The sequence below is a fragment of the Papaver somniferum genome, chromosome 11 (assembly GCF_003573695.1).
Source record: "Papaver somniferum cultivar HN1 chromosome 11, ASM357369v1, whole genome shotgun sequence".
NCBI classification, from domain to species: domain Eukaryota; kingdom Viridiplantae; phylum Streptophyta; class Magnoliopsida; order Ranunculales; family Papaveraceae; genus Papaver; species Papaver somniferum.
Window position 1 is genome coordinate 82,176,110 of NC_039368.1, and position 15,308 is coordinate 82,191,417.

Consider the following 15,308-nt stretch of genomic DNA (forward strand, 5'->3'; position numbering starts at 1 on the left):
CCCTTCTTCTCCACGACACTCGTCTCCTATGAGACATGATCTTCTGAGTTTGGGACCAAATACTACTAGGAAGGACGTTTTTTTTTTCTTCTTTAGTATAAAAAAAAAAACCATGCTCATCACCGATTAATTTACAATCACACGTACAACTTAAACAACACAGAAACTTTGATACATGTGGAATAAGGGGCATATCAATACTTTCTCATGTGCATCCCCACTACGAAATTCGACAAAAACGGAAGGTCAGTTTTGTATTTCTCAACCAACCTAAAGGGTGTTAACGGAAATAACAATACATTTTATTTATATCAACAGAAAAACTAAAAAGAAGAGAAGGAAAAAAACATCATCATCATCATCAATCCACACAGAGAAAGAAGAAGAAGAGGAGCGTTTTTTGGACTTGTGGTTTTCCATCGCTTACACCAACCCCTCCTTCCATTTTTTTTTTTCCGTTTTCAATCTCCAAACTCTGTAAGTTTTCTAGCTCTAATTTCATCGTTTCTCTCTAGATTGGAAGATCATGTTATTTAAGATCCCTAAAACAACATCTATGATTCTGTAGCTATTTTTTTAGAAAATTGCGTGTTGGAATTGAGAAATTTAGGTTGTGTAATTTGATTCATAGTTTTCAGATTTTGAAGGCGATCTATTGAATTTAGAGAACATAGTTTTTTTGAATCTGGGGAAATTTAATTTAGGTTACTGTAATTGGCGATCTCTAGCTGAATGTTTAGGGATTTTAGGTTTTTGCATCTGTTGCCATTGATTGAAATTTACTGAAATTAGATGTTTCTTGTCATCTCATGAAATTTCTGGAAGGATTATTAAGTAGCGTATGTTTAATGTATTGTTGATTTATTAGCATAAGTTTCCAGGTGAATTGTGATTCTAGAGTTTCGTAATATGAAAAGAAAAAGAAATGTTTATTTGTTTTGTTTGTATTTTTATTTTTATTTAGGATAACCATGAGTGAAGAAGGTGAAAAGGTATGTCCTCTCTGTACTGAAGAGATGGATTTGACCGATCAGCAATTGAGACCTTGCAGATGTGGTTACCAGGTATGAACAATTATAATCTTGCTTTCTTTCTAGTAGTTTCTTTTGGCGTGCCATGTTTTTAATCGTTTCCCGTCACCCTATTTTTTGACAACATAGTTTGCCAGATACTGTTTCCTGAGATGTTCTTATGTAGTTGCTTTAAATTAACTACTCATTCCCTATATCTGTAGGTTTGTGTTTGGTGTTGGCATCACATTATGGAGATGGCAGAAAAGGATAATACAGAGGGACGTTGTCCTGCATGTCGAACACCGTATGACAAGGAGAAAATTGTAGGGACGGCAGCTAACTGCGAAAGGTTGTTGAAAATTCATGTTCGGTTGATTACTTATCAGGATTATTATTATTTGCGAATCGAAAATCTTACTATGTGCTATTGTCTGCAATCTTACTACAGGTTGGTTGCTGAAATTAGTTCAGAAAGAAAAATAAAGTCAAATAAAGCCAAGTCGAAAACTGATGGAAGAATGCGTCTCAGTACTGTTAGAGTGATTCAGCGGAACCTAGTGTATATAATAGGGATACCTTCAAATCTAGCAGACGAAGATGTGCGTATCTCAGTAACCCCGTCTACAGTTATTTTGGCATTTAGCTTCTTTCTACCTTTTCAGTTCTGTATTTCTTTTGCTGATTGATTTCTTTGGAGGCTTGTCTATTATAAATGTGGCCATTGTTGCAGCTGTGTGCGTTTAGTTTTGGTGCCATAATGTCATTTCCGCTTTACATTTCTTAAGTCAGTTTATTTTCCATCATAGTCAGTTTGCTACTTAATGTCGTCAAATAATTTCATACATTTATCTGATCTTGGCATATGGTTTGGAGCAGGCTCTTCAACACAAGGAATATTTTGGCAAGTACGGGAAAGTTTTAAAGGTGTCCATATCTCGTACTGCTGGAGGGGCTATTCAACATTCTTCAAACAACACGTGTAGTGTGTAAGTTCATTAGTTGTAATGGTGCATGATGTTCGCTCGGTCTTTAGTTTCATTACTCTATTTATAAGTACAATAGTTTGGCCATCTTGTGTTTATGATTTAACTTCTTCCTATATAAAGCTAACTCTGGCTATGGATGGTTCACATGGCTTAGATAGAATTCTTACTGTGAGAAGTTGTTGCCTTTCTCAATTTTATCTTTTGAATTTTCCTGAGTTCATTCTTTAGTTAATGCAATTCTTTTTCCATGCTAATGATATAAATTAAAGTTATGGTTTATTTACTGCAGTTATTACTATTCCCAATAGATTAGTCTTTTCCTCTGTTAATTGGTTTGTGGTCTGTACTCTGTTGACTTGTATATCTTATGTTTTATACAGATATATTACATACTCGAAAGAGGAGGAAGCAGTGCGGTGCATTCAATCAGTGCATGGCTATACCTTAGATGGTAAACCATTGAGGTATGTGGTTTTTAATTTGAATACAGAGCAAGGTAACCACACTTTGTTGTTATTATTACTGCTGATTGGAGTTTATATTGCAGAGCATGCTTTGGAACCACGAAGTATTGTCATGCATGGCTGAGAAATATGGTATTAGTTGTAGACTCTCTGTTCCATGGTTTGAAATTTTCTTTTTCTTCAGAAACTTGGTAAGGAACCTCTTTAAAGCTTCTGAAAAACTGTTTATTGTTTGCAGTCTTGCAGCAATCCAGATTGTTTATATTTGCATGAAATTGGCACAGAAGAAGATAGTTTTAGTCAAGATAAGATAATATCGGCTTATACAAGGTACTGCAACTAATCTGTGAACTCGCGTTCTCCGTATCTCCCTTTTTAAATTCTTCATGTCTTGAAACAAATTTCATTGTCATTGGCTGTGGAATAGAATTAGTATCTGTTTTTTTTTTTTTTATGAGATGGTGCCTGCTGGTCTATATCTCCTTACATGTTTTGGAGTCGTACTCACAAATGCGTAGAACCCTCATTTTAGTCACAGTGTTGCACCTCTTGGTTTATATTTTGATGATAATTTTCTTCTCGACATCAAGCCATGACCTTTTGAACATGACTAAATGCTTCTGATTTCTCTTCTTTGGATCATACTGCAATTAAAAAACAGGCAAGTTATTATTCTTTGAAGTGACAAAGTCTCAGATCTCATGATAGCTAGAGAAGAAATTTTGGAACCAATATCACTCAATTTCACAGTTGCAAGATTTCCTTTTGTTGGACTTTGATGTTTTAATATATTATAGCGTGATAAACCCGTGTTACGCAATCACTTCATTCCTTTTGGCAGTTAAAAGATAAGTGGTTAGTCATGACATAAGCGGAGAAATGGTAGATTTGATAGGATATTCTCCATTTGTTTGTGGTTCCCCTGTAGGTTTACTTTCTATGTTGTTTTTGTGATTCATATATTTGTTGTTTAGATTTGCTGCACATGTTTTTATTGACACGCCTTGCTTTTAAAGGAGTAGAGCACAACAAATGACAGCTACATCAAATAATTTGGATCGACGTTCGGGGAGTATGTTACCTCCACCTTTTGATGATTTCTGCATCGATGACTCTGAATCTTCGGCGAAACCAATTCCCAGAAGTGTGCCAAATGTAAGTCATGTATTTCACACCTTCTTTTCAGAGTTAAGTTGTTTCTCTGCATGGATTATTGGTAAAAACTGAACATATACCAACTTGAAATACTGTTTATTTGTATTACATTAAAAATTATTTTTAATGCACGCCCTTCATATTTGGTTGTAACTAGTTTATTAACTGCCATCAGATTTCTGCACCTCAGCCACAGATTAAAACTTCTCCTCCTAATAGCAGCTCCGGTAGATCTGCTGTGCTCCCGGCTGCAGCTTCGTGGTATGACATTTGCTCCTTTTTACTTCATGGCATCTTCCATCTAATACTTTGTGTTCCTATTGCTGAAAAAGCTTATCTTGCTTCTCAGGGCATTACGCGCTTCTAGTGGTCGGCATCCGGCTATAAGTTCATCTAGTTCGGATGGACTTGTGAACCAAAAACCTGATGGTTCGTTTTCCTCTATAGTTGCAAGCTCACCTCAGGCATCTACGTTGCACAATGATGCAGGAAAAAGACCTGTAGTAAACGAAGAAAGTCAAGCATTGCGTCTCAATGATAGAGTGAAACCATTAGAATCTTCCAAACAAAATACATTTAGGGATAGTAAAGCAACCGAACAAGATAGTAATGCAAAGGTTATGTGTATTGCATCTCCTGCTTCAGCTAGTTCGGATAACCACATACCTAGTCGTCCAGCATCTAGGCATAGTGAGATGGTAGCCACAACACCACCAGTGGAAAATCTGGAGTTCAGTGGTAATGAGATGGGAATTAAAATGCCACCAGAAGGTGCATCACCGTGTAGAACGGCTTCTGATGCAGAAGATGAAAATGTTGCTGTGAATGGTACGGTGGACAATCTATGCTCTGGGCTGGCATCAATAGGCATGAGTAATCATCTTAATGTCGAGACCGGTGATGCTCATGTACTTAGTGATAGAGTTCCCACTCACCAATCATTTAGTTTACATAAGGACCAGGCTATGCAACCGTATCACTTGGAAGACATTAATCCTCCATCCTCGGTGTCGTCGAGGAAATTTATTACTTCAGATGGCGTGTCTTTTTCAACAGAACAAACCGGTTGGAGTATGGAGTTATCTTCACAAGTGATACCAGACGTGCGCAACCAAGTAAAAGAGGAAACATCAGCTTTTGATGAACAAAGTTTGAAGTTTCCAGAACCTACTCATCCTTTATATTCTTTTAACTCATCTAACAGTCATTATAGTGGTCATCCTTTTCAACTTGGTGACATGTGCAGTACGAGTAATTTAGGCAATACAGTCACGGGAACTGTACAGACGAAAGTTGACGAAGTGTTGCCTCCATTTGAATATCGTAATTTCTTAGGATCCAGTGTTTTCAATCTGAACAAAGTGGTCAACTCTCCAGAACTGACAAACTCATTTGATTATTCCAATTTCCCTTCAAATATGGATGACCGCAAGTACAGGGGAAGGTTTAATAATGCTGCTGCTGCTGGCGGGGGTGGTGGAAATGGTGCCGTAGATATGGGTGAGAGCAGCATCATCTCGAATATCTTGCCTATGGATGATGTATGGTCTGACTCATTGACTTCATCCCATAATCTAGCCCAGTTGTTTAGTGACACTGACAGACAGAACGATTCTGTAAAGCAATCGAGTTCATGGAAGGCACAAAATAACATTCAGTCCAGGTTTTCATTTGCAAGGCAGGAGGATGTTGGGTACCAAAGGTCGAGTGTTGAGCCTTCTTTTGGTAACATTGGGTCTATGGCAAATTTACATAGCAGCTTCCAAGGTCTTCCAGAAAACAGGGATCCGTACTTAGATAGGCATCGGAATGGATTTTCCTCAAATTTTACAGGGGAACCGGAAAGTTTTCTTAGCAGCCAGTTTTCTTTGCCATCTGATAGGCTCTCTGGTAAGTGAAACTCAAATCTTGTGCTCATGGCTTCTCAATGCACCTATATTTTTTCTACTCAATGTAATGATGTTGCAGTTACTCCCCTTTAAATGATCAAATTGCATTTGTTTGACAATTTGATTGTGACCTATCAATTTTTGGCCGATGTTTCATTTTCATATTTTATGTTAACAGCTGCAAGAGGTCAAATATCCGCTCCTCCTGGATTTTCGCATCCAAGCAGACCTGCACCTCCTGGGTTTTCTTCTCAAGAGAGATTGGACCAAACATTCGACACTCTTTCAGGTTTGTTCGAACTCTTGCCTAGTTTCGATCAGTAGGTGTACCTTCGTCAAGTGATCTTTAACATCCTTCCTGTATCTTTTCAGGGCATCATTTGTTTGAAAACTCCTCCATGTTGAGGAATCAATATCCTCCACAACCAACTAACAGTATTGACGATCCTGAGTTTATTGATCCTGCAATATTGTTTGTTGGGAAAGGAAGAAGACCGAATGGGATGAATAGTTTAAATGGTGGTTTAGATATGAGGTCAACTTTCACTCCACAGCGTAGTGCAAGCCCCGAGGACCTGCGGCTTCAGCAGCTGTTAATGCAACAGTCCATCTCTACACATCAAAACTTGAGATACCCTGATCATATTGGTGATAGATTTTCTCCTGTGACTGATGCTTACAACAGGACCTCTTCAAGGTTTACAGAACAATCCCAAATCAATAATCCATTGCTGTTTAGCCAATCGTCTTTCCATCAATCAAGGAATGGACATTATGATGGTTGGAACGAAGTTCAAAATGGAAATAACAATGACTTTGCCATGGCTGAGCTCCTTAGAAATGAGAGACTGAGAGGAGGATTCAACAAGCAGCACTATCCTAGTTATGAAGATCTAAAATATCGCATGCCTAGTTCTGGCGATATATATAACAACAGAGCCTTTGGGATGTGATTGCTTGAACTTATGGGGAACTAATTTTTGTGCATCTGCTTAGCCATGAGCCAAAGCTTGCCGTAGGTGTAAACCACCAAAATGTGTAGGGTCGGTCCTGCAAGCCAGTGAAAACCCAGTTCAGGGCGCAGGCCCAGTGGCGCAACAAAAAGCTGGAACAAAGTGCTCTATGAGTTCAGTTCGGTAGAACGTTGGTTGGACGCCTACATGTCTGAGTGATTGAAGGAAACCTTAGCTGCCTTCTGGCTTCGAAGAGAAGTTTGAAAAGATATGGTAAAATTGTTCGAGATTGGGCGGGGATAGATGAAGTTCAGTTACCGGACTAATCGTATGTTTCATATGTATAGGCACCTTTTACTTCTGATTCAGATTCGGTATGAATATCGGCGAATGTATATTTTCCACACAAAAATGAAGTGTATGTTAATGAGTGAACTGATGGTTGAGACAACTCCATTTTGTGCTTGATTCTGACATTTAGCATGCTTGTTGATTTGGATTCCAACCATCAGTTCCATTCAGACTGGAACTCTTGGTCATTACATTCTCAGTGGTGACTCTCAAGAGAAGTCACTCTCCAACTATCCTAAGAACCCTTATCTTAATATGACCCACAGGGATTTTCTATGATCTGTTAAATGTGATCTACTGCGCAACTACAAACTAAAGAAGACACATTGATTTTATATAAGCAGCAAACAAAACAATGTCTCATTCATTCACAGTACTAGTAGTACCAAAACACTTCCTCATCTTTACCACAAGTTCGCACCAAACCAGAGTACCATCTGTGCTAGTGGCTGGACCAATAAATGTACCAAAGCAACCAACATCCACAAATGACAAACCTCTAAACCTAATAAGTTCCCATGACAACTAGCGTGGTCCAAGTTAAAAGAAGGGTTAAGGTTCTTAACTTTAAAGAGTAGACCCACTGTGTCTGTCATAACCTAAAATCTCATTTGATTAGTGGATTTTAGAGATAGAAGGAAGTGAAAGAAGAAAGGACCACATGGAGGTGAGGTAACAGACTTGTTGTTTTCATGGGAACAGCAAAAGAAAAAGAAGAAAAGTTTAGGAATGTTGAGTGCATGAACAGTAGTCTTTATGGAACCTTTGAGACACAAAAGAAAACCTAAAACTAAATGAATTACCACTTGTACATAACATTCACCATGGGTAGATGGTGGAGACTTTAAACTAAAGTCTTGCACTCCACATAAAGACTCCGGACAAATAAGACTCTGGAGAAGAATTACAAGGTTGCTAACAGGGGTGCCAATTTGCTTAGGGGTGTACCAAAATACAAATAAGACAAAATATCTGTTGCTTTTGGATTAGTACACCCCCAAGCAAATTGGCACCCCATTAGCAGCCTTGAAGAATTGAGGGTAGTTCTTCCAATGGGATGAAGTTGAGGGTTTTAGATAGATAGAGATTAGATTTTCTAACAAGAAAAAAAAAGTTACCAAGTGTGTATGCAGCAGATTAAAGTTCATAGCTTGTCCTACTCTCTAGCCTCTCTCTCTACCTTAAACCAAAAATGTAGCATTAGGGTTTCTACAAACAAAAAAGATAAGAAAAGAAAATCTCAATATGATTGTGCTGCATATACAGAATAACAACAGTGTCACCCATTGACAACCCCTTCTTTAACTTCAAGATTACTTAAAGGACTTTTAATTTGATTTCATAAGGTGTAACTATGATACATAGGTGAACATCTCCATCATGCATAATGCTCAACAAAGCATCTTCTTCCACCACTTGAAAATGCAATTGTAATGGTGAGTCATTGTGTCTGTTTTACATCTAATCGAAATCAAGTGTCTTAGCAAAATTAAACTTGAGCATGAAGATGCAACACTGCTTAAGAAGATCACTCCAGGAAAAGACAAAAGAAGAGTAACTTATTTTTGGAATAAGAGATAGACGAGTCATTTCAGAGACATCCAGTTGAGAGGTTTTTAGGGGACCTAATAAACAGTCATGTGTACTGCTTCACTATAGCTTTTTTTATGGTTAGAGACCCAATTGAAGGTACAATAAATCTTTCCAAGATTTGAACATAAATTAAGAAGCAACAACAAAACACACCTAATTAAGAGCCTGTTGGCCTATAGGGATTGAGTGTGGACTGCGGAGGAGGGAACTGTAATCTCAAGTGATTATTATTACAAAATCTAGTTGCTTGTCAAGTATTAGCTCTTGCTCTTGATGGCTTGGGAAATCTACCTTACACTCAACTAATAATCACATTATGTCGACCAAAGAGGATTGATATTTTTGTTTAACATGCGAAATTATAAGCTAGGTGGATGAGCTAATGCATGCCTCCTAGGGGATCCAAAGTGGTGGCTTATGTGCATGCAAACCCGGATCTAGCCAAAGCATCCTAGCAGCATTAATGATCGACTACATTATTTCACAGTCTTGGATCGTGTAAGGAAATCAAACTAGCTACTTGATTATTGGAGGGTGATTTTTGCTTCGTCCTGGAATTTGATAACCCAGCTGCAATAGCCTTTGGTGATATATCGGCCACATAAAATGAAAACTAATGGTCAAAGTTTGCACATACAAAGAACTACAAAACCAATGGATGATGATCCAACAGATATTTGTTATACATGGTACATGGCAAAGACCACTAAACCAGACAGTTGTCAATATCAATAAATGGAAACCGATGAATGAATCGGATGATATGAGATTGATTTGTGATCATTCATACAACACATCTCGTTTTCAAACTTTCGTTACCTAGGTAGAAATATGTCACTATATATTTTTAAGTAAACATGTACCTGGCTATTGGTAATGTCTTTGTCGATCCATTGAGGCATTGTACTGTACATATTGGTATAGTTTTTCTGATCAAGCAACAGCTTCTCTTATAAATCATGCATGCATGTAACCATCTCTGGAATAAGGTATGGGCTTATGTCGGTAATCTCAGCATCACTTCCTCCAAGTTTTCTTCTTTTTCTTTTTTTTTTCTTTTTTCTTTTTTCTTTTAGTGAGTGTGTTTATTGCATGTTGATATGACTAATCACAAATATGCATGAAGAAAGCAGCTTTAAAAGCAGCTAAACTAATTACTAATAATTAAGGACGGACTATGCTTTTGGAAGCAAAGCAGCTGCAGCTGCAGCACTAGCATGACTAGTAACCTCAACAAGAGCTTTTACTGTCCCTAACCTAAGACCCTAAAGTAACTTCCTGTATGCATTTCTCATTAAACAAACAAACAGTGAAAATCTACTGTGTCAAGGTGCAACTCGTGGAATCAAGTGTCTGACCAACTTTTTACGCAACAGAGTTACAGAATCGACAACCCAACCAGATATGTTTCCAAAATCAACTTCCATTTACAATTAAGCAACTAACTAAGCAAAAAAGATAATTGTTTTGCTTTCCCGAAAATGATGATTTTGCACAAGACACTTGCAAATGGTGTAGAGTATATACATTTGGAAAGTGTAAGGCGTCCAAGTCCTTGCAAGTTCTATATCTTTGGTCAGAAATCCAGTTGGGAGGTACCAAATTCCATATTGAACAAATACCTTTTTTATTTTTCTTTTATATGAGATTTAGTACCCTTTCAGTAAACTCATACTCCTAATAGCAGTCATGAGATACCAATTCATACAAAACGAAAAAATCTTTACTAATAGGTCTCTGGACTGATATCCTCCCAAAGGTTTTTAATCCTGGCTAAATTGGGGCCTACTATGATTAATTTGGGCTTACGACTACAAGACAAAAAAGAATAATTTGAAGTAAAATGGATAACCCCTTATCCAATTATTTTACTAAATGGCAAAACTATCCTCAATTGATTAGTGCTAATTTGGGTGATTAAATGATGTTTAATCAACTTAACCCTGAAATCAAGTACCATTAATTCATCATCAAAACTTGAAAAAAATTTATTTATTTTTTCCAAAACTCGATCCAGAATAGGTTGATGTCAGTGCATTTGTAAGCCGAATCTAGGTTGACTTTTCTCAAAGGATGAAGTAAACCCAGAATCGGTTTTTTTTCAATACCAAAATAAACCGGTTGTAGGAATCGGTGTTTATATGTGCCTACATAAACCAATTATACCTTACTTTCAGAAACAAGATATTCATTACATAGTTTAGGAAATTAGCGCAATACATATATAGGATTCAGTATGAGTATTCTAGAATTTGACACATCAAATGTTCGTCAATGAACTTCCGAACACGTCGGTACAACGTCATATATTCTTTGTGGTGAATGAACTTGGTTTCCCCATTACGAATTCTCCATATCCCATTGAAACGTTCCAGCTGAAATTCAATGAATTCTTAAATGTTAGTATGCAAACTTTTAACGATGACATAAGTATAAATATTATCGGGTGTTGATGGTGGATTTCCGACAAAGATAAAAATCGTAAAATCATGATACTGCATGTTTCTGACCCGGCTTTAGGAACGCATGTGACGATTCATGACTTACGATCCGTGAACCGTTTCACGATCTTTGACTGAGTGAGCATTATGCTAAGAGCCAGGACGAACATGTTTCTCGAAAAGCCTCCTCGGCTGAGCGTTCGATGCTGCACATTTCATCATGCCCTCTATGTAGAATAACATAATTGGGCGTTCCTCTGGACATAATTGTTTGTCAGAGGGCTCAACGCCTTCAGGACGTCGCGATACTCGTTGTTCCCTGACTACATAGAGAGATCCCCCTCTACATAGAAGAATGATTGGGCGGTCCTCTGGACATAATTGTTTGTCGGAGGGCTTAACGCCTTCAGGACGTCGGCGATACTCGTTGTTCCCTGACTATGTAGAGAGACTGTATATAGATTCAGGCGGCTCCCTGGACATAATTGTTTGCTAGAGGGCTAAATGCCTTCAGGACACCAACGTTGCACGTTGTTTCCTTACTATGCACTATTCAGAACGAGTATGATACTTCAACTATCTCATATCTCGATTCTACAATATATTAATTCTACCGTGACATTAACCGACTGAATTCCTAGAAAATAATCTATTTTATCTCATTACTCCATTCCATGGCTATCCCCGGCTGATTCCATGGATTAGTAATAGATAATCATTTTATCTCATTGCTTTGTTCCCTGAATTCCCCGACTGGATTTCATGGATTAGTAATAGATGCACAATTCATAATTATTACTCCGTTTCATGAATCATTCTTCGTTGAATTCCATGAATTAGTAATAATTACTCAACAATAGGACGTCTGGGCTATCACCGAGTAAGCCCCAATAAAATGGTGCAAGTGTACTCAACGATGATGCACGAACGAGCACCCAAATGCACGAACGAGCGTTCGAAAATATGGACAAACGAGGAATCCTACACAAAATATGAGAGAGTAAATAATAATAAAAAATAAAAAGAGGCGCCTAAGGTCCGTGCCCACCGGCCGGACGGGCCGGCCCCCCACGCCTCTTCCTTTATTTTTCTTATTTTATTATTTTATTTTCATGATCTCATGAAGAATCTTTCATTCGAGCAAATTTCCTTGTATGAGCAAAACTCACGGTTTCTCCATATTTTCACGATTTCATGAAAAATAATAAAAATAGGGAAAGGTGTCACGGGACCAGGCAGGCCATGCCCTAGACGTGGTTAGTCCCACACCTTGAAATCCTTTATTTTTCATAATTATTATTTCCCTCATCTCATGAAACTCCTCCGTTTGAGCAAAAATCCTGGTTTTTCCATATTTTCTTAAATATTGCTCAAACCATGAAAAATCCAAAAAGTCAAATGGTCACATGACTGACTAGGCTATTCACGAAAAATATTAAAATACTATTATTTTAATATTTTCAAAATATTGATCAGACTAGCAAAGTTCTACTTGCTCATTCGAGCAAAATCGAGAATTTTAGTCAAAGATCAAACTCTTCTAAAAATCCAAGATATTGCTCAAACGCACACCAGAAAATACCAAAACTCCCAAGACCGAGACACAAAAATTATGATGACACGGTCATGCTTCCTTGACCGACCAAGGCCGGCCCTAGGGCTTGCAAGGAGCCGGTCCCACACATCTTTATGATTTTGACCTAATTTGTTCAATTGCACATATTGGGTCCAAACTCTTTCCAACCGACTTGGAATTTTCTCAAACGACCATCAGCTGGTCCCACGACCACCAACGACCGGTCTCATGCCCTCTTGGTCGGTCCCTCACTTCTCCATAATTAGGTTTTATCACTTAATGCTCAATTGAGCACTATTTCAATAAATGATTAAACCTACATTTAATCATCATTCCACCAACCAATCAACAAAGGACTCTGGTACGCGCTCATTTGAGCAGTTGAGCACCACATGGTCATCCATCATCCCATGTGGTCGGTCTCTCTTTCACTCAGCAATATATTTTCAATAATTCATCAATTGATGAACAATTGATCAAAAATTAGGGTTTCGAACAAATGCTCTTCAAATCGTAATTTCAAACACTAATAAATTTATGTTGACTCAACAATCAACATCTGGATTAATTATATAATATTTGATAAGCTACCAATATTTTAATTAATATTTTATTAGGTCAGGTTACCAATAATCGGATTGAGCAATACTTGCTCAGTTGTTCGAATATTGATCCAACTATCCATATTCAGTAATTTGTCGAATTTAGCAATACTTGCTCAGTTTTTCGAATATTGATCCAACTATCAATATTCAACAATTCATGGAATTTACAATATTTGCTCAGACGAGCAATATCAACATAAGAATTGTACATCTGACATGTTCAATTCATGAATCACTGGGCATTCATCAATCATGCTCAATTCAACAAAACTTATACTTACTGACTAATCAAGTCAACGACTGACTAATCAAATACACGTCTGCTTTGCAGACTCCACGTTCGTGAGACATCAATCACGTCACATGGGGGATAACAATTAGGGTTTTGGTCTGGCGGCCTACAACACGTGTGTTCATCCACGATGAGAAATGTGAGTAAGTCGTGCAAACGGTTGAGGGAGTTAGCAAAGTAGTGGGTGGACGATCGACCAAGTCTCTACACGACATGGAACTGATTTTACCACGATCTCCCACTCTTTCACTCAAAAAACCGACAATATAAATAAGTTCTGAATCGACGACTGAGAACAACATCCGTCTACATACAATTCTCTCGATCAAAACTTATTCACAAAACTCAGTACTCGGCAGTTCATCAATTTGCAGAAACCCACAACACATCCACAATCCTTGATCATCATTGATCCCACACAATTCTCAGCTTCCCTCCTATAGATCAACCCATCTCCCTCTTTGTGACCGAATTGATTCTGGAACGACCATTGACTTGGTTTAGACCGGAGTCCTACATATTGATCTCTCGAACTCAATGCACTCCCATGCAGTGCATATATGTAAGGTTAAGCAGTTTGCTCGGTTGAGGAGTCTTGTCCACACGGTCGTCTCTTCACTTTCTTAAAAAACCAGCAAATCGTTTTTCCCCATCTACATCGGGTTACTCACTTTTTCCCAAAGAGGAGATCGTGGATGATAGTCGTACACCATATTTCTAACTTTTACGTACTCTCGCATTGCGCTTTTTATGTAGTTGAATCGAAATAACAAGTCTCTCCATTTGCGGTTATTGGGATTCCCGGTACGCCCGCAAAAGAACTCTTTAACTCTATTCCAAAACATTTGAATAGATTTCATTCAGACGTTCACGCAACGTATTAGCAAACGATTTAACGAGACACAAATCTTCATGCGGTTCCCACTCCATTTTCTAGGCTAGGTGTGATGTGGGAGTGGCTCAAAGAGGTTGTCTTTATATAGATAAAGACTCAACGGCTATTTTTTTCAAATTTAATTAAAACCATCGGAGTTTAGGTATATCCACATAATCCGATTGTGTCCTTGCAAAGACATAAAAATTGTGCCTCTCAATAATCGGATTTTAATATCGCACACCTAATCCGATTCTTGGAAAAAAAAACTTACAGAAGAACTACCGCTTTTCTATGCAAGAATCGGATTACATGTGATGCCAACATAGACCGATTATAAAAGTTGTCAAAAATATGCCTCTCAATAATCAGATTTTAGTATGTCACGTGTAATCTGATTCTTGGCAAAAAAAAGATACATGAACATTGTCAGTTTTCCTCACTAGAAATAGGATTACATTGGATGCACACATAAACCGATTGTGAAACTCTGGATTTTTTTGTTTTCTTCTCCATCATCCTCATCCTCACTTTCTTTTCCATCATCCTCATCATCACTTTCTTCTCCATCACCTTCCTTGCCACCACTTTCTTCTTCATTGATCTCCTTGCTTCCAGTTTCTTCTTCATTGATCTCCTCCACGCCACCTCCTTATTCAACAACTTCTCTATCACCACCTCCTTCTTCAGTAGATGTATCAGAATCATATTCTTCTTGTGATGGTTGCTCCGCTTGAGGTGGTGGGTCATTGATGTGGATCGCTTTGGCTTTACTCCCCGATCCTCTTCGGTGGGAAGCATTTAAATTTTGACCACCCTCTCGAAGAGGTTTCAAACCCTAAGGAGAATGCAAATCATTTTTCCTCTTATATTGCTTTTCGGCTTGACGTTGTTACTTGCCCTTATTTGGCCTGTAAAATACGGAGATAAGCGCCAAACAACAATGGAATTCAATGCATATTTTTGAATTCAAGGTATATAATCGGTTTACTCGATATACATATAAAGACCGATTCCTAACATAACACATCTACAATCGGTTTATATAAGTGTTAATGTAATCCGATTCTAACAAGAAAAAGTTACAGAAACACTGTCATTCTTTCTTACAACAAT

General features: G+C 37.9%; 1 protein-coding gene across 2 annotated transcripts; it reads left to right on the forward strand.

Moving 5' to 3' along the window:
• The first annotated feature begins 346 nt into the window (after positions 1-346).
• Positions 347-6,895, forward strand: LOC113320637. 2 transcript variants are annotated; one of them, XM_026568535.1, is made up of 13 exons: positions 347-477; positions 965-1,064; positions 1,235-1,362; positions 1,462-1,612; positions 1,890-1,999; positions 2,380-2,463; positions 2,547-2,595; positions 2,702-2,793; positions 3,480-3,618; positions 3,794-3,879; positions 3,968-5,508; positions 5,686-5,796; positions 5,880-6,895. In XM_026568535.1, exons 2-13 carry the CDS (start codon positions 972-974, stop codon positions 6,458-6,460), a joined length of 3,165 nt encoding a protein of 1,054 aa, XP_026424320.1. In that variant the 5' UTR covers positions 347-477; positions 965-971; the 3' UTR covers positions 6,461-6,895. The 2 variants fall into 2 exon arrangements, with proteins under 2 accessions (XP_026424320.1, XP_026424321.1); XM_026568536.1 differs by having other exon boundaries at positions 3,809-3,879.
• The last annotated feature ends 8,413 nt before the right edge of the window (positions 6,896-15,308 follow it).